This window comes from Rhinolophus sinicus, linkage group LG02 (assembly GCF_036562045.2).
Source record: "Rhinolophus sinicus isolate RSC01 linkage group LG02, ASM3656204v1, whole genome shotgun sequence".
Classification (NCBI taxonomy): Eukaryota; Metazoa; Chordata; class Mammalia; order Chiroptera; family Rhinolophidae; genus Rhinolophus; species Rhinolophus sinicus.
In genome coordinates, this window is record NC_133752.1 from 116,825,886 (window position 1) to 116,850,346 (window position 24,461).

A 24,461-nucleotide genomic window follows, 5' to 3' on the forward strand; every position below is an offset into this window, starting at 1 on the left:
TCTGTATTATTTATTAGGGCAGGGTGGTAAAAAAATTAGCTCTGGGGTTTGTGCTCTGCATTGAACACCTATTGGGTACCACCCAGCCTCAATGCTCCCCTTCCCTAGCACCTAGCATCATCCTGGGTTTCACCGCAGTATCTCCTCTTCCCCAGGCCTTGATGTGCCTTGTGGCAAGCCCACCTTACTCCCAGGAGTGAGCCTTGATTGCATTGAGCCAATTAGCACATTCTTTTCTTATCAGAGTAGTTGGTTCAGAAGTGGGTATGTGACAGTAAGCCAGTCAATCAGAATCATATTTAAGACTTTTGTTATGAATACTGAAAAGAGATCCTCTCTCCCTCTCTCTGTCTCTTTCTTTCTCTTTCTCTCTCCTTCCATGGGCTCAAGGACAACAGCCATTCCATGACTACAGCAGAAGGCAGCCAGAAGGTGAGGTTGATGCCGTGGAAGGAAGGAATGAGAGATGGAAAGCAAGTTGTCCTTGGTATTAAGCCCCTTTATCAAACCAACCTTGAAATGTCTCCTAACTCTGGGCTTTATAGTCACCTGGGCCAATACAATTCTTTATTATTTAAGCTAGTTTTCTGTATCCTAATGATACACTTTCTGAGTTTCCATTTTCCCAGTGTCTTTGTGGTTTAAATTTTGCTGGTAAAATACTTTGTGCTGTGACACTAAATATTACTTACAGAAAATAATAATTGTCATTTGTATGTCACCTGATAGGTTTCAAAGAAAACTAATCTGATCATTACAATGCTCAGATTTTGTGAGACAGCCAGAGATGGTGTTGTCATCCCTCTTATAGCTTTGGACAGGGGCTGTCAAACAATAGCCTATGGGATAAATCAGGCTTGCTACCTGTTTCTGTAAATTATGTTTTATTGTAACACAGCTATGCATGTTCCTTTATAAATTATCCATAGCTTCTTTTGCACTGCAGTGGAAGAGCTGAGTAGTTGTATTAAAGACCACATAGCCTGTAAAGTCTAAAATATTTACTGCCTGGGCTTTTACAAAAAATGTGTGTCAACCCCTGGTTTAGGAAATAGAGGACTGGACTTTTCTAAGGTCACGTGGAACGTCAGAGGCAGATGCAGGACTTGAATTCAGGTCTCCCAACATGGGGCTTTTTCCTGTGTAAGAGGGGCCAGGATTCAAAAGTGCTTGTGGGCAGAGGTAACCTTGGGAACAATGTTGCTCTTCCTTCCTTGTGGTCTTGGGAGGCAGTTGCTCCCTTGCCATCCCTTGCCCTGTGGTTCTCCTGTGAGGAATTCTCTGCTGAGAGCCTCACCAGATCGGGGCTGCAGCACTACACCACCTTAGGGGCACCATTTATATGGCAGGTATCAGGAATAAGCCGTGTAAGTCAACCCCACTGCATTACATGTGGATGGCTGCCTGCTAACTGGCTCTGCTCTGCTGATAAAAAGCTTCTGCCTGGCACTGCTCACGAGGGAGCAAGAGTTCCAACAGAGGAAGGTGATGAGCATTGAATGGTGCCTTGAGGGTGGTTGCAAACTTGCTAACTCCAGGAGGGTATAAACACAGGGTGAGAAGAGACTGAGACCTCAGATGAGGCTCTCATCCAATCTTGAGAGGCTATATTTAAGACAAAAAAATGAAGAAACAACCACGTAGCAGATAAACAATAGATAAAATATTCTTAAGATCTCCTGAAAGTGAGGAACTCCTACCCCCTAACTTTCTTTTTTCAGCATGGAAGAGCAAAACAAATCAAATTAATATTTTCCATCCACAACAAAAATTAAGCCCAGCATACTATTTTTTTAAATAAAAATCTTTAAAAGAAAAAGTCTTGGAAGGGGTGTCAAGGACAAATTATATGCAATAAGGTATTAAAACAAACATACAAGAAAATTAAGCCCAGCCTTACCATCTTAAGAACTAATAAATGGTCCAAGAAATAAGTGCATTCACTCGTGAAAAGTTCCCATAAGGCCTCTTGCTGCTTTCTCAAGTCTAATTGATCAGTAGGAAGTTTTTGATGTGTTTCCATGAGTTCATTCCAGGTCTTATCCTGCGTGGGAGAAAAGGGAAAACACAGAATTTCTACCTTGATGGGTGGACCTGTTCACCAATTGCTTTCTCTTGGTGTACAGCAAAAACAAGCATTCCTGAGATCATGGTTTCCTGCTGCAGGCTCCCGATAGGGGCTCCTGGAGCTGCCCAAACCTCAGTTCTCTCTGCGTGGCTTTGGGATGCATGACATTCGTCATTTTCAGTTTAAATGGAAAGGAATTCGAATCAATGTTTGGTATTATGCTTGAGAATTTCATGAACCTTTTTCAGTTGATTGCAAAAAGACCTCAAAGAAGCGTGAACCCGGAACTGGGAAGTCTGATCCAGGTTCCCCAGGCAAAGCTTGTTGAAATGAACCTCTGAAGGATCATAAAATGAGAGTTTTAAAATTTAGAGAGACCTTTAAAAATCATCTTATCAAAACCAATTTATTTTTCAAATAAGGAAACTGAGTCCCTGAGGTGAAGAAGAGGAACAACTGTCAACATTTGTACAAGGCCTCTCGTGTCCATTATTTAGTTAAGATGAAATGGCTTTCACAAGGTTTCAGTGTGCATTGAAGAGAGCAGTACTCATTCCAGCCAGCTCTGGGCTCCTCTCCTGCACTTTGCTGTTACATGAACAAAGGCAATAAAATAATGACTAAAACAAGAAAAGTGAGCATTTTGTGCGATACCTTAAGGCTGTGGAACTCATAGCGGCTGAAGTCTGTAACCTTCACAGAGGAAAGGCAGTTTTCCAGATCAGATATATGCTTGTGTTTGTCTTTGCCCTGCTGAAAGATGGGTAGAAACAGGATTTTCAAACATGGATTCTTTCACGACATGACTTTGGCAGCTTCAGCATCTTTTGTACTTCATTCTGTAACACGCCTGAGAACAGACTGCACATTTTGTCTATAAGCTGCTAACAATTGAAAAGCCATTTCCCAACCACAGCCTGGCCACAGAATGTCAGATTGGGAGGACAGAGGCTGTGAGGACGTCTGAACCAAACCTCTCATTTTACCAATGAAAAAAAATATTTCAAGGCTTGGGACAGTTACGTAGTAAATAGATGGACTCCAGGACTTGTATCCCCCCTGTGAGGCGTGATATAACATCCGTTACAGTTCTAACTTTTCCAAACACAGGATTATAGGAGGTTAGCGTCAGAAGGTACCTGGGACATCTTTGCTCCACCCTTCAGTTAGCAGGTGACTGAGTAAAACCCAGTGTTGAAGGAACTGCCGGACACAATAATTCTCTGCTAAAGAAAGCTAGAATATGCTAGAAACTCTAGTTTCCTTAGACTGGAACAACCCGTTTATTTTTGTTATCAGTCTTATTTTTAATAACATTAGTTTAAAAAATTCTGATTACAAAAGTAACATATGGTTATTGCAGAAAATTTGAGAAACAAATAAAAACACAAAGAAAATCAAAGTTACCTGTTATCTCCACCCCTGGATAACTACTGGAAACCTTTTTGTCTGATCATATTTATAATTAATTTTTTCTGGTGTCATCTCTGCACAACGTTTTGCAACTTGCCTTTTAAACTTAATATGTTGTGACTTTTTTGTGTGTGACTCATTCAGTATTCTGTTGCAACACCATGAATTACCCACTTAAAGAGTTCATTTTACCACCTAAACCAGGAAGAAGTTATTAAATAACTACATGTAAGGCTTTCTAAAGTCAGCTTGGCTGCATTTCAAATGAAAGTTTATTACAAATAATTTTTTAACTTGTTTAGTGCCTCAGGGTGCATGAGGCTGGCACAGATCTAAGCAGTTTGGTGGAAGTTATTCAACTTTATGTTAATAAGCAAGAGAAAGCAGGGGGTTGTTTATCTGCTGTTGTGGGTTGGCAGCAGCCTGTGTGTCTGAAAGGAGACCCTCTAGTAGTTTCAGAATGTGCTACAACCTATAAGAGATTCTTTAGCTTCCACAGCAGAAAAGAAATCTTGGAGGCAGTTGGGGACTGCCTATAGCAACTGGGACATATGCTTTTTGTTGATGTCTGAAACCACGGTAACTGCATGTTGTGGAAATAAAAAAAATAAAAAAAACCAACAAGAAAAAATAAACAAGATCAGCAACCAGTTGAAGAATAGAGAAGCTGAGACAATGAAAGCAGTATTGGAGCTGTGGGAAAGTGGGCACCAGCCCTCTGTCTTGAAGGGCACTCACTATGGCTTTCCATGGTCTGACCAACCTCCTGACCTCACTTGGTGGATATGCCAGTGAGAAGGGAGGGGACAGTTCTCTCTGAGGTCACATGAGCCCTTTAGAGTAACAGACCCATTGTTGGAAGCTTTGTTGCTTCCACTGTGGTGGCATTGGCAAGGAGTGGCAATGAGAAGAATTTGAAGGGCATTTGAGAGGATACAGAAAATGAAGAAGAGTAAAAAGCCAAGGTTAATTCTGGGGTCTCAAAGTTGGTAACTAACAGGTGAGTGGAATGGAAATTTACAGTAGGCACTGGTGACGTGGAACTGGGGTAAAATGGACATAAGTGATAAGTGAGTGTGAATATGCACATTTTAGAGTGGTCGACTATGGGATGGCACAGAATCTGTGAGAACAGAAAAGATCTTCGAGACCTCTGATGAGATAAAGGAGAAGTCTCTAGGTCTAGTTATGGAGCTCTGCAGCTGGAGGAGCTATTCAATGTCAGGGCTAAAACAGACTCAGAGCCAAACAGCCTGGGACTGCTGGGGACAAATCCCCACTCTGACACTTACAAGCTGTGTGACCTCAGGCAAGCTATTCAACCTCTTCAAACTTCAGTTTTCCCATTTGCATAGTGGGGATAATAACGTTACCTGCCTTGTTGGATTGTGGTGAGAATTAATGAGTTAACATATGTAAACTCTGACATACATAAACGAGAACACATGTAAACAGAAAGAGTGCCTAATAGTGTGATAATCATTGTATCTGCGTTTGCTTTTATTACTAATATTGTTGATGGTTGGGAAGAAAGGAAGGAGAGAGGGAAGGAAGGCAAGAATAGGAAAAATATCTGTAATAGATTGGGAGAATACATTACTACCAACTAGTAGTGTGTTTGTTGTTTTTATATGGGCTATCATTTATATAGACATGAATTACATGATAAATAAGGCCAAAAGAATGAGGGAACAGGTAGACATATCAATTTTAAGTCCTTATAAAAGTGAACCTTTGAGAAATGATTTTCCCTTCATTACAGAGAACATTGGCTGAAACATTTTGTCATTCCATTCATTATTCTGTATGTGTATCTCTACCACTGCCTACTCACCCCCAACATTAGGCAAGCCATTTATCACAATTTCTTTTTTCCAATTAACATGTCAGTCTGACCTTCTCAATTGTGAGCTGGTAATGGGCATCTTGGCTTCTTAGATCTCTAGCCCAGTGTTCGGCACATTCCTTGGAGGTTCTGTTGGACAAAGCCCTCTGAGGTTCTAATCCCAGCTGCTCCACTTACTGCTCTGTGACCTTGGCTAAATGAATTAACCTCCCTCAGCTTCATGTTCTTCCCTGTAAAAGGTTGGTGATAGTGCCAGCCTCATAGGGTGGTTGTGATGAGTAAATCAACGGAACAGCTGAGATTAGAACCTCAGAGAGCTTTTAATTTAGCTATGATATTAACAAATTATCAGTATGTGCGTATCCAACAGAACCTCTGAGGTGGGTGTCAATAATTGAGGACAAACTGATCGGAGAGCCCATGTGGGCAGATTCTTGACAGAATGAGCTGCAGGAACTACCCATAAGGCCCTACTACTGTCGCGGGTTGCTGTCTGTGGGTGTTACAGTTGGTATTTATTGTTGGGAGAACACAGAGTCAGTCCTTCCTCTTTCTCCAGAAAAGGGGAGTGAGGTTGTGGTCAGGAGCTCTCCTTCCGGCTCCCCCCAGCATCCCTGGAGGAAAGGCTGCACCGTGGCCAACTGTTGTCCCAGGCAGTAAAAATCAGGGACCGTTGATGTCGATTTATGACTCTTTAATAATTGATGGTACCAAAAATAGGTTAAAAAGAGAAAAACCCACAAGGACTAATCCAACTGGCTTTCCCAGAAATAGAAGTGTATTTGTGGAATCTGTTTCTGTAATAGCTCATTAATTTTTCAGCATTCCCTATATGCACAGCACTGCCTGCAAACTGGGGCCTATGCTTATGCAAGTTTACTTTATTAAGTGAGTTGTTTCCTAAGCTGTACCAAGCTATAAATTTTAAGTTGTAAAGCATCACAGTATTAGGATTGCTTTGTTTTTTACAGAGCTCATTAACCACTGGCAATTAGTATTGTTTTGCTGCACAAAATGGCCTCATTTGGCATGTTCTGTAGCCACTACTATGAATGTGATGATATAATTTAAACTTCACGTGCCATCTGCCGTCACGCAAAGATAAAACGGCTCTTCAGCCATTTCTTACATTCTTAGCTACAGGAGGCTTAATTAAAACAAAAATGACAAGACATAACACTCACCACTCCTCTCTTGGAGAAAGGCCATCTTGACTTTTTGGATTCTGGTGGGTGAAATTAAAGAAAATACATTAGAACTTTGAGCAACTAGTGATAGATTATTGCAATGCTTTAGAAAACCTGCTTTTTCAAATGAACCAAACCAAATTCATCCTGCTTTAATTGTCCTTCTCTTGAGAATGCCCAAAATGAATATTTATATTTATGCAAATGAGTGAATGAAGTTATGTTGCAACCTAAAGGTTGGTGTTTCTTTGCTCCCTGAAGGTGATACCGTCCTGTTTCTTTACTGGAGTATTGTTTGGCTTCCCTTTCGCTATCACTCGGGGAAAGACTTATAAAATGTAATAAAGATGCTGAATGATTTATTTAAGGCAGAAAGTCATAGGACTTTGAGGCTGGAAGGACTTCGTTTTGATACTGTCCTATCAGAACTCATCCCAGCATATGCAACTTCGATAGATTTGCAGACTGATCAACCCGATAGACAACACCCAGCTGTGGTTAAATGCAGACTCTTGAAATAGGGGAACATCAATATGTCACCAGTCTTTATGTTGGGGGTTTATTGTCTCTATCAGTCACCACCCAAGCGGTCCTCAGGAGGGCTTTGAGTTGAGAAAGAGGTCATTATTCAATAAGACATTGTTTTGATGACTGGGAAGTAAAGAGATGAGATTCTGGACTCTTGATTTTTATGTCATTTATATCTGTTTGTAATATTACCCAGAAAAAGCTGGGAATCATCTCTTAGGTTTAGGTGCGATGTTCCAATGACTTGATGTACAAAATAGATATCTTATAGGTCTAGGCCTCTTTCTGTTAAATACATCAGGAAACTGCATAATGCTTTAATCAGATGGAAGCAATTACCCAAGCAGCATTTACTGCAAAGGATATGCTTGAGGGACTTTTCCTACTGGAACCCTGGAATGCATCTATCCAACTGATTATTTCGTTCACTCTGACACCTTATCCATCTTTTTAAAGGGGAGATTAAGTGGAATCTCCTTTAGAGACAAACCAGTTTCACTACCCTTAGCCCTCAAATACCTGGTGGTAAATTATTACGTCCAATTTGAAGTGCAATAATTGGGGTCTCTGGTCTTAACAAATTTTTCTCCTCTGCTTTGGGGATAAACTTTAGGGATAATTTTAGGCTCTTGGGAATGCTTCATAAATAATCAGAAGAAGATTTAAATAGGCCTTTACTGAATCCACCATCTTTTATTATCTGTATTACATGTTAAGTTTTGTTGAATCAGAATCTCTATTTCAACCACACGTCTAGGTGACTCATGCACATCAGAGCTTGAGCAGCACTGCACTAGACCATGATTTGGGCACATGAGAGCTCCCTTCTAAATTCCTGGAAAAGAGGACATGGAAGGATATGGTGGAGAATGTTGCATAACTTTTAGTATGTGGTATCTCCTCTGATGCTAGGCATACGACTTAATGAAGGACTAGTTGATTAGAAGCATCATGCAGCAGTTACTTATGATCTGTTCTTTAGTTGGTGGTTCTCCAACATTAGCTGGTATCAGAATCACCTGGAAGGCTTGTTAAAAAACAGATTACTGGGCCCCACCCGCAGAGTTTCTCATTCAGAAAGTCTGGGGTGGGGCCCCAGAAACTGTATTTCTGACAATTTCCCAAGTCATGTTGAAGCTGCTGGTCTAGGACAAGCATTTGGGGAACACATTTTAGTTAACCAGCTTAGAGCTTTTGCAAAGCACCATGGAACATGTACTAATGTCTGTTAAGGTTATGCTGTGTTTAGAATTAGCTCTAATTTCTAGGGGCCTGTCACTGAGCAGGTCACTTAACCCCTCTTGGTTTGTTCATTTGGGTGATTGTATGATACGAGATAGATCTCATTTAGATCCTTGTGTCATCTAAGACAGTAGATGTGAAAGGGTTCTATAACGAGTGAAAAACCACACAAATGTTAGCTATGATTTATTTACTGGTAACTTCTGCATTCCACCTGCGTTCCACCTCCACCTACAGCTGCTGATATAATGGGTGGTTGATGCAGGCTGGTGGAGAGTACACAGGACCAGCAGTCATGGGCCTAGGTTCCATTCCACTGACACAAACCAGCTGACACCATAGCTAGTCACTTCTCCTTTCTGGGTCTCACTTTGCATGTGTGTGAATGAGGAAGGAGGTGGCTGGTTTTCCCACTGTGTTGCCAGGTGTCCTGCATTTCTGGGGATGCCTGAGAGGTGAGGCTCTGGAATCCACCACGTTTTAAAGCATTGCAACTCCACCTGGATCTGTTTTATATGCTGGCTTTCCAAGTAAGGATTCTTTTGTAAAAAAGGGCTCTGCTAAGAACAAAACCCGTTTAAAAACTACGAAGATGGATAATCTTTAAATGTCTGTTTTGCTTGCAAAGGCTGCCTTCAGAATCATGGGGAATGGGGAATGTACTCTGAACACCACAGCTGTTCTTCTTTTTCATAACTGAGTACAAAATGCAGAATTACCCCTAAGGCTGCCTCTCTCTAATCTGCTGTCACAGCATTCTGTTGTCACCAGGACCTCTGTCCCCACATGGTACCACCTTGGTTGGAAGAGATCAGTGTGAGACTGAGGGCCAGGAGTGGGGTGGGGGTGTGGCATTGCAACAATGACAGGGAAGCTGCCCACCAGCCAGAGAGAGTGTTTAGCTCCAAGACGGCGGCCGTCACTGTTCCAGGTCCTGGTGCTGCGGCAAATTATTAGACAAGAGGACCTTTCGAGGGAAAGCCCATATCTGATCCATCTCTGTAAGTAGAATGACCAGTACCAGAGTGGTATTCAGCTAGCTCCAATAATTCATGGCTGATGCCTGCCCTTATTGGGAGGCATTTGTTTTAAGTTGTCAGTGCAACATGTTGTACTAGTCAGTAAATATTTTGAACCCCCCCTTATTACATTTTGAAGCCCCCCCTTATAATATTACATGCCTGCTATTTTGAACCCCCCCTTATTATATTACATGCCTGCTATTACTTGCAGCAGACATGTAATATAAGTATGCTGAATGAACAGGACCTGAATTCAGCAGCAGAAGTGGGTGGCACAGGTAATCGGCAGCTCCAGCTGACACCAGAAGGTCCCCCGGGAATACCTCAAGTCCAGGCAAGTTGAGCACCACAGAACTCCGTCTGTGCTCGTAGAACCTGTGCCCGAGACAGGAGAGAAAGCTTAGAGCTGGCATGAAGGCAGTCATCATTCAGACTCCCCTGGGCATTTCAAGGTGACTCCTAGAAGCCTGATTAATGCCTGTTTTTTTCTTTTTAGGAAGAATTTGCAGGCCACCTCAGGCTCCAGGCACAGAAGGCTATGATGATATATGCCCCTCACATGTCACTTGCTGCCTTTTTAAGCTTTATTGAGCATTCTGACTAATCCAAAGCAGAACAGGTCCCTTGAAAATGTCAACAAAAACATACCAGACATAGTCTGACTCAGAAGGACACCAGGAGAAAACCCTCACACACAAGAGTCTGCAAATGAGGTGTGGGTACTTGTATGCCACCAGCCTCCCTACAGATCCGGGCTGGTTGTTTAAAGTTGGTACTTTTTTTTTTCCCAGAGAAAAAGGAGAATTCTTGCTGGAAAAGCTTAGCAAAGAGGCCTGTCTACTGCCTTCTTTCCTCTACCCCATTTCATGAAACTTCCTGTCTGTTGGATATTCACAAAATAAATGGTTTACATATCAGATACAGTGTGGGGGAGGGCAGCTCCAAAGCCACAAGGCACATACACGAAGCAGCAAATGGGTAAGGGATCTGCCTCCCTGGGAACCTGCCTGATGGTATCGAATTGCAGGGATTTTCATAGCTTCCCCATCAGAGCTGTTCAGATATTCCTTTGGTCTACTCAGAGGGACGAGAGATCCCTTCTACTTATTGACCAATGTAATCTCTAAATTCTCTTTGTATCAACAAATAGCTTAACCTTTAGGTTACTTCATATACAGAGGAATTTTATTTCAATTTGCCGACCAAGGCATAGCTATGGAATTGTCTTGAAAGTTGCAAGTCTGGGTCTGTTAGACGTTGGGTGTTGTGATGTGGTCCGTTGCCATACAGCTCCCCGTGCCCCCCACAGAGGCCTGGAGCCTTGCTAGTCTCACTAGCCCCGTCCTTCCCCTGCCACTTCCGTTTCCCACCTGCACACAGCTTAAGCGCTCCATGCTTTATAGCCGAGTTCCGTGCTTTTACCTTCTGCACAAGGGATGGCCTTCCTACCAGGTCTTTCATCTGTTGCCTCATAATTGTCCACTCCTCGATCTCTTCCTTGTCAATATGTCTGATGCTCGGGTCCTGGTCATGCCCTGTCAGGTCTGTCATGCCGCTGAGCAAAGCTGGGTATGCATTAGAATACCCTGTGGAATTCATTATAATACCAACCCCAAGTCCTGCCCTTGGCATTCTGACCCAGTGGGTCTGAAGGTGGGCCATGGTATTTGTAGTTTTACCCAGCTCCCTCAGTACTCACCGGAGTTGGAGAAAGACTGACTTTGAGGATACAAGTACCTTGATATAGGCCTTTCCTACCTTAAGATTTTAAAAGTTATGTCAAATTTTCAATGTTTTGCTAAAAGCATGTCCAGATCATTTTACTTATGAACAGTAGGACAAGTCGTTTAGGAATTTCTGTTAATGACTAGCCCATAAACTTGTATAAAATATAATGAATGTCCCATAAATTCTTACAAAATATATGAAATAGGGCTGCCTCACACTCTGCAGGTAGATGCTGTAGGCATAAAAGAAAGTTAATTTTCAGTCATAAAAGTCTGCTTCCTCCAAGAAGTCTACCCTGATACTCAAAGAAGTCTCTTCTCATATTTGTGCACTGCTCTGCATCCTCACTAGATCAGGCCCTCAGCATCTTCCATCTGGCTCACACAGGGCTGAAGCTCTGACCTTGGCTTTCTTGGTGTTCAAAACCTAAGATGCTCATTCTGGAAAGGTGGGCATGTCCCTGGAAGGGTATAAGAGAACATCTGTAGACCTGACATTTTTACGTTCATCAGAAGAGGGCACGGCTTAACAAAAATATCAAGAATTACAGTTGGAACCACATGGAGACCGAAGAAAACAAGAAAGAAACTCTGCACATAGTAACATGAAAAGAGACATGGATTGGTATAGAAAACTGGCCCCTGCATCACCATCTGTGGCAGAGGACTAGATTTCTGGGGACTCTGAAAAGGACCCCATGTCTTTGATTGTTGGATTAATGATATGAATGAAACAAGTTGCAGTGAATTCAGAATGACTTTGAATTTAGGTCTCATGGCAGGAGGGGCATCAGTGATTCCAAATATGTATCTGATTTTGCCATTCCAAGTATTAGAATTGGTTCTTATAAAAAATGGCATGCATGCCGGATCATCGTGTCCAGTTCTGGATTGAATAGCTACTGCAATCACTGCAATAAATTCATAATTTTTATATACCTCCTCCAAAACAAAATAGAGTGTACCTGTGGTAGTGGCATTCTCTGTGATCAGGGTGGGGAAGAGAATTTTTTGATACCTAATTTCCTCACAGGGAGATTAAGGTAGGAAGTTAACGAATAATAACTACAAAGTCTTTGGGGTGTGGCTGGCAACCCATTGTCACTGTAAGTACAGTATAACTTCATGTTGTCCTTTATTTGTCTGGGAAAGCACAACTAAACAAACATCCTTGAGAAGTGCTTTGTTTGTTCGTTTGATGTTTGGCTATTCTGGTTCTTTGCTTCAGGAGAAAACGCTGGTCTCCGAAGTTTGTATAACTGGATGCCTGACACAAGCTTGCCGGCTGCCTCCCCCCAACACCCCTCCCCCACACTCAGAAACCCCAACACAGCCAAACTTTCACTGACCCTGAGTTGCGTTGCCCCAGGCTGGTCAGATCCGAAGGGACTAGTCCCATGGTTGCTGGAATAATCTTTTCTCCCTTCTGGTACCAGAACGTCTCCTCATTCTGTCCTGTGCTGAAGATCCGAAAGTCCATGGTGTGGACTGGGATGGCAACAATTCAGAGAATCCAGAGAATTCTCTCCCACTGCTGAGCAGGCCTCACACCCATGCGGCGACTCGCAACAATGAGCCTGCTCTCTCGTCAGTGCCGGAAAAGTTTCTGGCTGGTGGAAACGTGTCCCCAGTGGACCTCAAATGCGTATACTTTGAATAGTTGATCTCGGTGAATATTACTCTAATTTAAAATCAGCTGGTACTCACTGAGCCCCCACTTTTACTAGGCACCCTGTTAAGTGCTTTACATGCATTAAAATGATTTTCACAAGCACCCTATGATGTGGGAATTACTGTTCTTATTATAGAGTGGAAGAAACTGAGGCTTAATGAAATAGCTAAGGAATTCACCTAAGGCTACATTGTTAATGAAAGGCAGAGCCAGAATTCAAAATTCAAACACACAAGTCTGACTCCAAAAAGACTTGTACATAGGAAGAAAAGATATTACAAACCATTTTAAAACACAAAGTGCTTTTTAAAACTGATATAATAATGGTTACTATAATACTTTAGGTAAAAGAGGGGGTGCAGTGGGTTAGATAGAGGACCCCCAAAAGATATGACCACATCTTAACCCCCAAAATCTGTGAATGTGATTTTATTTGTAAAAAGGCTCTTTGCAGATGTGATTAAATGAAAGATCTCAAGATAAGATTGTTCTGGATTATCTGGGTGGACCCTGAATCCAATGACAAGTGTATTCATGAGACACCTAGAGAAAGGACAGAGAGAAGACAGAAGCCATGAGAAGATGGAGGCAGAGATAAAAGGGATGCAGGGTGCTGTGACCTGGATGAAGAAGCAAGGGAAGGTCCTCCTCTAGAGCCTCCAGAGGGAGTGTAGCTCTGCCAACATCTTCATTTGGGACTCTTGGCTTCTAGAACAATGAGAGCATACATTTCTGTTGTCTTAAGCCACCCAGTTGGTGGTCATTTATAGCAGGCACAGGAAGCTAATACAGGGGCAAGAGTACTCAGTTTATGATCCATGATTGCCAACTCGGACTTTCATTATGTGGGATCTCAGCGTGGCACTTTCCCAGGCCTCAGTTTCCTTATGTGGAAGACAACTGTGAGTGGGACCCTTTCCATCCCTTACAATCCATGGATCAAGGATATAAGAGCAGCGCTTTCATTTTCCCCGCCAGTGGGCAGGGGGTGGAGGAGGCAGTAATTAGATGGTGCCCTTTATCTTGGCAGAAATGTTTGAAGACAATGAAAGCCTCTCCTTTAGAAATGTAACTAATATATTATTTGGAGTTTTAAAAAGATTCCTTCTGTACAGTGGGCTTAAACCAAGGACTACGAATCTTTAATTCCCAAGTGCAAATTTTAAGTGAAAATAATAAAAAATGCTAGCGGATATGGGGGTAGCAACCATCTTATAATGATAAATGTATTTTAATGGAATAAAAATCTTCTTGAAGGTACTACAGTTTGGATGAGGCACAGTCTTATTCTTTCCCCTGTTATGAATGTTGCCTATTTTTTTTTCCTTTTTATTTTTTATCAGGCACGCTTATCAGACCTCATTCCTCAGATGCTATAGTCTTTGTCTGAAAGTAAAATTAATGCTAAATGTACCTTTTCAGCAGGTGGTATTCCAGCAGGGGTGTGTGACAAAAAAAGTTAGGTGTTCTATTTTAAGAATCATAATGTTTTGTCATATGCAAGAAATATAGTACTGTTTGGAATGCTTGCATATAGCCATGGGTTGATTACACAGGAAGAACCCATTAAGAATTAGTAACCATCTCTTTTTAAAAATCTCTTTTTAAAATAATCAACAGAGACATGACAACTTGACTGCTGATTGTGGAAATGTAGTTCTCATGGTTAAATCTGGGATATATTTTTCCATTATGAGACTCAGAAGATTGTTGGGAACTTTCCTTTGCATCTTTAACTATAGTTTCCAGTTCAACTTTCTACGAAAATGTTGCACTTGCTAGAAATCCAACTGAGAAGGCAGAAAGGGTGGGGAGCCTCTCGCTCACTGCCCAGAGCCTGGCACATAGTAGGCATTGCATGGATGTGGAGTGAACAAATGGAAGACTCTCCTTGGCATATTGGGTTTTTCTTTTTTGGTTATTGTATCATATTGAAAGCCTTATTAAATGGGTACTATTTGTATCTCCACTTCATGGATGAAGACTTTGAGGTTTTCAATTATTACAGAACTTGCCCAAGGTCACGTTGCCGGAGAGAAGTAGAGGTAGGACTCAAATTCAGAGTTTGATTCCAATAGCTCTTAACACCAAGTTATACTGCCCCGCTAAGGGGGTAACGCCAGATGGCTTCGGGGTGGTGGGGTGGTGGTGTTCTACCTGCATTCAATGTTTTTGTCTGGTTTCTTTCTTGAGATAGACTTTCAAATACCTTGTCATTTGGTTTTCATGCTAATGTTGCACCCGTTGCTAATTTGAACATATTTTTTTCTTTTTCTTATTTCCTATTGCCCACTGGAAGGTTAGTCTTTGTTCCCATAGACGTAGTGAGTATGTTTCCCTTCTCGGCTTCAGGGCTGACCAGAAAATTAAGTGAGACTGAAAACTTTCTGTGAATATGATTTTAAAGAGTGCCAGGAAGGTCTCCCTACCCCCCATGTCTCCCCCACTTGCTTCCTGATGTTCAAAAGCCCAGCAACACAGCTTCATTGTTTGGTTTCATGTCATGTTCTCTGTCAAAATGCAAATTCATCTGGGAGAGATAAGTACCACTGTAAGCCAAGCAGTCTAGCCTGCCTGTCTTCCTTCTTCCCTCCATCTTTTCCTTTAATAAATATTTGTGGAGAGGGATTCTAGCTGGGTACTGGGTGCTAGAAGTTTAAAGATAAATATGTTGTCTCTAGCCTAAGGAAGGTCTTGATTCTGGAAGCAGATGAATATAAAAGAAATGCAGTACAGTGTTTTTATGCTATGATGGAGGCAAAACGGAGGAATACACTGTGCTACTTGGAAAGATGAGTGTAGATATCCTTTCAGCTTACAGTCCTTCACACTTTAATAAGAATGAATTCTACATAGTCTTTTCCAGGAGGCATAGTCTGGTGATAGGAGAAGAAGGTTTGGTGTGAGTGTGAGTTTAGTGAAATATTATAGAGGGAGAGGGAATGACAGTGAGAAAAAAAAGTTCACAAAGAATAACCAGGAATCAAAGTCGTAACACAGCTAATTTTAGAACTGAGTAGATTGGGCCCTTCTTATTTATATGAGTTTGCCCAATTGTCAGGCCATGTGTTAAAATACTATAATAAAAGAAGAATCGGTACTTCTGAGAAAGGGTTTTATATCTATTCTATTCTACAAGGCACACTGATTGACAGCTACAGAGGTAAGCTTTCTTAATTGAACATATTAGAGGTCAGCAAACTTTTTCTGTAAAGGGCCAAGCAGTTAAATATTTAAGCTTTCTAGACCAGTCTCTGTAGTGACTACTCAACTCACCTGTTGCACAGCCATAAAAGCAGCCATGGACAGTATTTAAATGAATGGGTGTGGCTGTGTGCCAATAAAACTTTGTTTACAAAAACAAGTAGTGGGCTGAATTTGGGTCATAGACCATAGTTCTCTAGCCCCTGATTTATATATCATTTAATAGGTACATTAAAGTCCTAACTTAACTAAGTTCAAATACGTTTTTTGAGGTGGCGCCCCTAGCTGCTGGGTGGACAGCAGGCATCAGATGGAGCTCTTCCTGACATTCTATGGCTAAGCCTGGTAAGCAGCTATCTGAAGGAAGTAACCCTTTGAACAAATGGCTGCTGTGGAAAAGACTGCAGAGACATGACAACGAAGAGAGGGAGGGAGCACAGACAGATAAAGAGAGGATCTTTGTGCTATACATGGTGAGCTGTTTACCAAAGACTCATGCAGAAAGTAAACTTTTTGATGAAAAAAGTATAGGTTGAGAAGTCTATGGCTGATGAAAACATTACTTCTAGTAGTAATATATAAATGTTTAGTATACTAATTCATAGATGGTAGTTACTTAGTCTTTCATTTATTCATTCAAAAAACCTTGGTTTCTACATGCCAAGTATTGTACTAAGTCCTGGAGAAACAATATTGAATAATTCAGTCTCATCACTAGATACCAAATGTCCATTCTAATTCCCTGTTGTGATTTTCTGTAACCATCCACTATTTTGTAGTATGATTGTGACATATTGAACTTTTTAATGCCTCAAGTGCTTTAACCAAGATGTTCCTTTGAATTTACTAAGACCATTTCTGTTATTGCTTCCCAAAGATTCTGCATGTCAATAAAAATTACCTCCAGGTCATCTTTTGCAAATGGCTTGCTCTGTCCCATCACTTAGCCTTTATGTCTGCTAACTCCACCTTATAATCAAAACTGGACCCAGACTTTCACCTGCTCTGGAAAGCATTCCTTGATTAAAGACCTTCAGGTGTATACCTTTGTCCCTGATGCCTCCTCTAATCAAGTATCTCCTCAAAATCTCCACTCAGATGTTCCATACGTCCTCCAACTCAACATGTCCAAACTTGAAATCAAGACCTACACCCCACCCACTCTTAGCCCCCTCCCCCACCCAGGGTTACCTAGATCAGCAGATGGAACCATTTGCCACCCAGTGGTACAAGCCAGAAGCTTGGGAGCTCATTCTTGAAGTCTTTCTTCTCACCCGTTATGGTCTACTATTCATAAGTCTAGGTGATTGCAGCTCCTAAGTAGCTCTTGAACTGAGATACTTCTTTCTAATGCCACTGCCTTTATCAGAGCCTAATCTACCAACTTCTCATACCTGAACATCCTGGTGGTTCTGCTGGAGTCCACTCCCATCTGTCTCACATCTACCCTATACCCATCTGATCGTATTGATCCATTCAATGGATCCATTTGCACTCAGTGCTCTTTGGGTAAGGAACAAAATTCCAAATAACCGTCTAGACTACGCATGATCGACTCTATTCAACATCATCATCTTTCTCTCAGACTATTCTTTTTCCCTTTCCCTGACACATTTGAATTAGGTTTATTTTTAGAGCTTTATTCCAGTTTGCACTTGTGGAAGATTTGCATGAATAGCCCCTTTCTTCACCAACCCTCGTATCTATACTATTTACCATGTAATATTTCAGTGCTCTCCCACTGTTGGTGACACATAATTGCCTGCCCGAGTTTAGCCATGTGACTTGGTTTGGCCAATAGAATTAGGCAAGATACAGAGCCCAGGCTCCAAGTGGCCTTGCTTGTTCCTGCTTGTCCTGTTGGACGTCTCCCTTCACCATAAGATAAACAAACATGCCTGGGGTAGACTGTTGGTCCCATGAAAAGAATGAGGGATGTGTGGAGTGGAACTACCAGTTGAGTACAGCCTAGATCAACTCTCAGCATATGGTTAGATTGATAAGAAACAATAACTGTTGTTATTTTAAGCCATTGATGTTTGGGATGGTTTGTTATTTAGCAATAGGTAATCTATACACTAACACAATAATATTGTACATTTTCCTGTGGCTTTGTAAATATCCTCTACCTTTGTTCATACATTTAGGTCAATTAGAGTTCAAATCAACAAAGATTACATAGATGGGCCTCATCTTCCTGGTATGAACCCAGACTGGTGCTTGAAGATTGAGGTCCAATAATGAAACAATGGCTAATTCCGTGAGGATGCCTCTGTGACTTTCCAAATGAAGTGAGGGCTTTCCTGCCAATTCTACAAATTGGGTGGATGAAATTGGGCATGGGTCTTTCCCTTGCAGCCAGAGAAACTCTTCATCCCTGGGAGGGATGACAAACCCATTGCTACAACCTGAGGACCATTCTGAAAGCTCAGAGCTCGTTTCTGAAGTGACACAATGCACATGCATTCTGGATAAAGGCAGTCTGTCATAATAGACATTTTGAAAGTTGTCCTAGATTTAAACAGCACATCTTGTTTCCTTTATTCTTGTCCTCTGAATTTCTCTTTGAAAAGCTGTTGAATGTTTCTGTCCTTCTCATGTTCTCCACCTGACAAAAGCTATTACTAAGCAATGTTAATTAAGCCACAGGGCCAATTCATTGACAACTCAAAAATGAAAACCATGACTGCATGTGGCTGTCAAACTCTGCCCCCAAAAGCCACAGCCAAATGCTGTGCTACTAAAGGAGACTCTTGACATTAAGACTTTTTCACTTATAAATGTGAGGAGTCACTTGGGGGGCTGTCAAACAAATGCCCCGATTAATAAGCCATCAGGTTTGCTATGTTGGAACAGAAAAATAGATGTAAAAGTACAGTCACAGATTTCAAAGCACTGGAGAAAATAAATTCATACACACCTGGATTGATGAAATTCTTCTTCCTGAAATAAATTTTAAAAGTATATGTTTTAGTTTTGCTGAAATCTACTCCAAATTCCAAACCAGGCATCTTGAAAGGAGAGATAATTAATTTCCCTAGCTAAAATGTTTTACACTTGAGGGAAGAGGGAAAGATTAGAAATTTGAATAATTTGCTCTTTCTCTCCTTTTAAACCAGCCAAACCAGGTTGTCTTCAAATTGTGTGCATTTGCAAGAGGGCTACATTTACTATCCAATGCCCGGCAGACCATCTCTAACCTGACCTTGATGGGCCCTTTCTAAAATAGCCCTTTAAGGATACAGAAGATGCAAGTGAACAAGAGCTTCACTCTCCTTCTTCCTCAAACTGTTGTACCCCTTTAACGTGAAAGTCAGCCTATCCTGAAGAGTGTGTGTCCCCTCAGCTGTGACTTCCTGTTCGGTCTCCCATCACAGGAGCTCCTGGCCTTTGGGGTAATGTGGAAACCCTGGGGCCATTTTGCTTTTCAGTCCACTGAATGAGAGGCAGGAGGCTTTGAGCTGTGTTACCTGAGAACTCAGGGGCCGTGCAGTGGGGCTGGGCAACGAGTGGCCTCCTCTCTCTGGAAGGCAGGCCTGGGGAAGGGACCCCTCATCAAGGAGCTGAAGTACAGGAAGGGTATCCTCATCTGTGGGTCCTGTCCTGGGCTCCAATGAATCAGCTGTCTTGAGGGTCCTTTTGGTGTCTGGAGGCAATCTTGCGTGGAGTTCCCGGGGCGATAAGGAGTGCGAAGAATCCTTTGGGCTTCCAGGTAGACTCTTGGAAAGGTAACATGGGAAGCCTGCAGGCTCCTTCCAGCTGCCCCACGTGGGCCCTTCCAGGGTTTCTTGCTGAGGCAGGGAGTGCGATGTCCCACAGCCCCTGCCCCTCAGTCTCCTCAAAGTGGGAGAGGTGGAAATTCGGCCTGGGGCTTGCCGATCAAAGTGGAGAAGATTCCCCTGGTTCTCACAGTACTGCTTTGACAGGCTCCTCAGGGGGCATCGAGGAGATGTCCCGAGGCTCTGGGGCTCCACCTCTGGGCCAGATGACTCCGGCTCCCTCATGCAGCTAAGAGGCCCCGGGTCTGGATGTTTCCAGGGGACACCGTCAGAGTTGCTGTTCTCTGGAACACACGGTGGTTGCTCAGTTTCCTCATCCAAGTGCCACTCTTCCTCTGGTATGTCTTTATCCTTTCCCAGAGGATAATTACTGACAGGTTGTTGCATCTTTAGTGAAGCAGAACAGAATGCGGAATATGTCACGGATGAGGCAGACTGAGATGAGGAAAAAAAGGGGTCTGGAATTTCACATACAACTTCTAACTCATCCTAGGAGACAGGTAGAGAGAGCCCAGTTAACATTAATATCCTTAACCCTTGGAAGATAATTAACATAAGTGCATCCAGCCTTCTCATCTAAATAGTCTGTGTGTTGAAATTTGCTTACTCTTTACTTGATATCCCTTCCAGATTCAAAACAAAAAAGGTTTAAAAACTTTAATGACCTAAGAGACTTCTTGGAAGCCACCTAGCTCATCATCTTTTGATTATTCCATTTTAAGAGAATCAAATATACATTAAATTTTCCTCATATATTTTGGTGTATGTATTTCAGGGATGTAAAGATGTAAGAACAATAAAAATAAGGCCCTTTCCCTCAAGATTTAAATTACAGAGTGAGAAATGCCTGCAAACATATTAATGTAAAGTATTTGGTAAAAAAACATTCTAGATTTTATCCATTCCCATGTTTTGGAAAAACTACTTGGGGGTTTGAATAGAAAAACCCAGATGTCACGCAGACACACTACTTCTCGTGATTAGAGGGGTTTTCCAGGATTTGAACGTACCTCCCAGTTAAGCTCTTCTCATGTTCAAATAAAGCTGATTATACCATTAACAACTTGATTCATGGTGACATGGAAATGACACATTGCTGTTCCATTATTTAATAGCTTCCCATAGGAAGAGAGTAGTTATGTGTGGGAAGGCAACTGTTGCATAAGAGTCAACAGTTGATAATTTACAGACTATTGCATAAGAGTCAACCTTTGATAATTTACTGACCGGTATGGTCTATGAAACACATCATACAACCATCTTCCCTCACCACAGGCTGTGTGGAAAGTGGTTTCAGACTGTGCGTAGCCTGTTTATGGACAGAACATCAATAGTTGACCACATATTCTGCTATCTCCAACAATATAATTTTAGCAAGTCTATAAATTCAAAAGTGAAACTCGGCAATCTGGAACCCTTCAAGAATGAACACAGTTAGAGAACCAAATTTTAAGGATTGCTAATAATTTACCTTTTTAGTGATATAGAATTTTAATTACATCAACAACACCTTTTAGTATAGCTTTTTCTACCGTGTATTATTTACTTCCTGAAATTGACAATAGAAAACACAGAACACCGATAAACCTTGTCTCGATGACCTGGCTTTTATGTTGATTATCATGCATAGTACCAGCTGAAATACAGTGGTTATTGCTACATTTAATGTAGTTTTATGAGGAATGCAATACTTGTTAGAGATTTTTATAGCGTATGATTATTTACCCCACACTAAATTTACCTCACACTGATGTACTCCCTAATTTTTATTCATTACTTCTCCTTATAGTTTGTGTATTTGACTATGGCAGCCACTCTCCCCTTTAATTTATTTGTTTCTAATCTGTCTCAGGCACAGGAGTCGAAAAAGCCTGTGCTGAGAAAAGTAATAGGCTCTTAGATTTAAAAACGTTATCGGCAAGCAGGAAGAGCCTAACGTTATGACCTTGTCATGACAATGCTCAGACATTGATTTTGGGGACTTCGTGTTCTCTTATGTTTACTCCCTGGCTCTCATCTGATTTAAGGCCAGATGAAACTAACAGGTACTGAATTTTAGATTGGAGAGCTGTTGGAGGAACTACATAGATACCAACTAAAGTCGTTCAACTCTTATCTACAAAAGAGATTTGCAATTCTTAATGCTGGGTTTGTTTTAATATTTTGAACTAAGGTCTCAAGTATTACAGAGCTTTGTGTGGGGGACAAAAATGCACGAGGTGCCCTTACTTTGGGGGCCAGGGGGAGTGTATGTAATACCAGTTAAGAAACTTACATTTTAGTGAAGGTGGGCTTGAGCTGGGTTTGTTTTTAGATTGATCATTTGTGGCTGCTGCTTTAAAGGCTGATACAGCTTCCCTGGAGAAGAATGAAAAGACCCATTCTGAGCATTTGTGAAACAGATACATGAGGTCTCTTTTCAGGGTCTGAACTGGAGGGACCAGTTCCTCATTCTCCCAACAAACAGGTGTCTGAGCTGAGGACAGGAGTTACAGGTACTTTCACACACCGTCACACCCAGGGGACTTCCTTATTTCTCCCGTACAGTGGTGTCCAAGTCCTAGGCAGCCACACCCTTCCAGGAACTCAGTGTGTTTCCATAGACACTTGCATAATAGTTCGATCAGAATTCCTAGTCTTGGGTTTCCCCTGGGTCTTCGTGCCTTCCTTCTCCTTTGAGGGGTTAGGACACTGCTTTGGATTTCCTTTCCAGTAGTCCTGACTCAAGGGTGTGGTGGCTGGTAGGAGGTTAAAATGTCCGCTAGGACTTAAGGGTTATTAAGTGTTATTTATTGGTCAGTGTCTCAAATACTGGAAGCAAGGTAATACGTAGTAACTGCTGACACCACTCACCGTAGAACTGGAGAAACTTTAAATAACAGCAGGGTGGTTTGCGGTGAGAAGAGCACCCAGGCTCTGGACAACCTTCAGCTCTCCCTTCCCCACCGCCAGCTAGCCTGTGACTTAGGACAAGACACTCCACGTCCATCAGCCTCCAGACTGCATTTTTGAAAAGGTATCAAAGTACTTCCTTCACAGGCTCTTTGCAAGAGTTAAATGAGATAATGGCAGAGGTTCCTGGGAGACCCTCCCTAAATAACTACCCCTGTGGATATGATAAAGAGTCAAAAGTTGCCAGAAGAATTCAGGCTACCCCTTACCTTTTCTGTCTTCTAAAAGACTAACTCAATAAATGATCATTATAAAGAAAATTCACCAGTCTTTGACCTGTCAAGCTGTAAAAACCCAGCAAACACCACCCACACTATGGAGAAGCAATCTCAGTGTACTGGAAATTAAACCATACAGGTTAATGATTCACCCATTCTTTTAGCGGTGGAGGACTCAGCAAGGCAGGACCGAGAGAAGCTGATAGCAACAGGATCCAAACAAATGGAAAGTGCAAAGGAAACCCAGAGAGTAGCTAAAGGTGGCTTCTAATACCTGTGGCGTGGTCTGCCTCTGAAGGTGACGTTGTCCAGGTGGTTTCTGACAAGGAAATCAGCAGAGCCACAAAGCCAGCTACCAGATGAGGTCTCGGCAGACCAGGGTCCATACCTGGAACAATGGACCCTTCTGGGCTGTGTGCAGGCAAACTTGATGCAAGTTGACATGAGGAACCGGCCTCTCCCCTCCTTAGAGACTTTTCTAGTTATTTGTTTATGAAAAAGCCTAAAGGGAAGCAAGTTCAGAGTCACCACCTAAGAAAAAGGTGATTTGTTTCTACCGAACAATGGCAGATCCAATAAGAATTGATGCAAATGGGGCTTTTTACTTCCCTTTCAGGTATTCAGTAATCACCATTGATAGTTCAGTGAGGCAGTTCTAGGTTTCTATTCTGTTTATTTTCTCAAAGGTTGTTTGAGAATCATTCCTTTTGACCTTACTTTGCTCACATCTTAAAACATTTTGTGTAGATCTATTTAATTAGTGGAATGTTTTGATAAGCATTGACTAATAGAGAAAATGATCATCGTTACTTGGAACAAGTTTGTGAGCATTAATTTCAAATAATTAAAATGCAAATGGAAGGCATTTGTATTCACCAGCATTCTCATTAGAGGAATACCCTGAAGAACCTTCATTTGGTATGTAGGTGGAGATATTGCATACATTCCCAAGAATGCATGCAGTATTAAAAAATATTTCAACAGACTCTTTATAAAAACAAATTCAAATGAATTCTAAGTAAGTCTAATTTACTGAAGTTTTTATTGCTTAGAATCATTACATACTTGCTGGGAAGGCTCTTTAGGTCAGTGGTTCTCGAAGTGGGGTCCCTGGACCAGCAGCATCAGCATCACTTGGGAACTTGTTTGAAGGGCAAATTATTGCCCCTTCCACCATCTGAATCTGAAACCCTGGGGATGGGGCCAGAAGTCTGCTTTAACAAGCCCTGCAGGTGGTTCTTAGCTGTGTTAAAAATTTGAGAACTGCTGCCTTAGGGGAAAAAATAAAAGGACTACTTTATAGACCTCAGCCTTGTGATACCCTTTGTATTAGTCTTTAATTCTCTCACATTAGACTTATTAGAACATTATTTACCTAGAACATTGAAAAATGACAATCTGTTCCTTTCACACTGTGTCCACCATCAATGTGACCAAACCAAAAACACAATATCAAGGGCATTTCTCTATTTTGCCAGCATGGAGCCAGCATAAAATAGTCTGAGCTCCTGCCAAGGCTGTCTAGAAATGAATTGTTTCACTTTAGGGGCAAAAGAAAAAAAGTATTTTAGCTTTTGGTTTGTGGAACGAAGGTCGTACTTTA

General features: G+C 41.7%; 1 protein-coding gene across 10 annotated transcripts in view; it reads right to left on the reverse strand.

Annotated features, from left to right (window-relative positions):
• The window catches only part of PLEKHG7 (pleckstrin homology and RhoGEF domain containing G7), a 56,883-nt gene extending 33,578 nt beyond the window's left edge, over nt 1–23,305 (reverse strand). For 3 of the 10 annotated variants that reach the window (XR_012493867.1, XM_074325292.1, XM_074325288.1), the window contains exons 1-7: nt 20,699–20,803; nt 19,380–20,177; nt 18,830–18,852; nt 9,554–9,681; nt 6,512–6,552; nt 2,723–2,821; nt 1,901–2,044 (exon numbers count right to left, since the gene is read on the reverse strand). Coding sequence is in view for 7 of the 10 variants with exons in the window: in XM_074325292.1 (XP_074181393.1) it covers nt 1,901–2,044; nt 2,723–2,821; nt 6,512–6,552; nt 9,554–9,681; nt 18,830–18,852; nt 19,380–20,075 (1,131 nt within the window). In the remaining 3 variants the exon portion in view is untranslated. Of the gene's footprint in view, nt 1–1,900; nt 2,045–2,722; nt 2,822–6,511; nt 6,553–9,553; nt 9,682–12,382; nt 12,972–18,829; nt 18,853–19,379; nt 20,178–20,698; nt 20,804–21,963; nt 22,047–23,132 lie in introns of those variants that run through there. The other 7 variants (XM_074325289.1, XM_019710286.2, XM_074325291.1 and 4 more) reach the window with 7 other exon arrangements.
• Between the last annotated feature and the right edge of the window lie 1,156 nt (nt 23,306–24,461).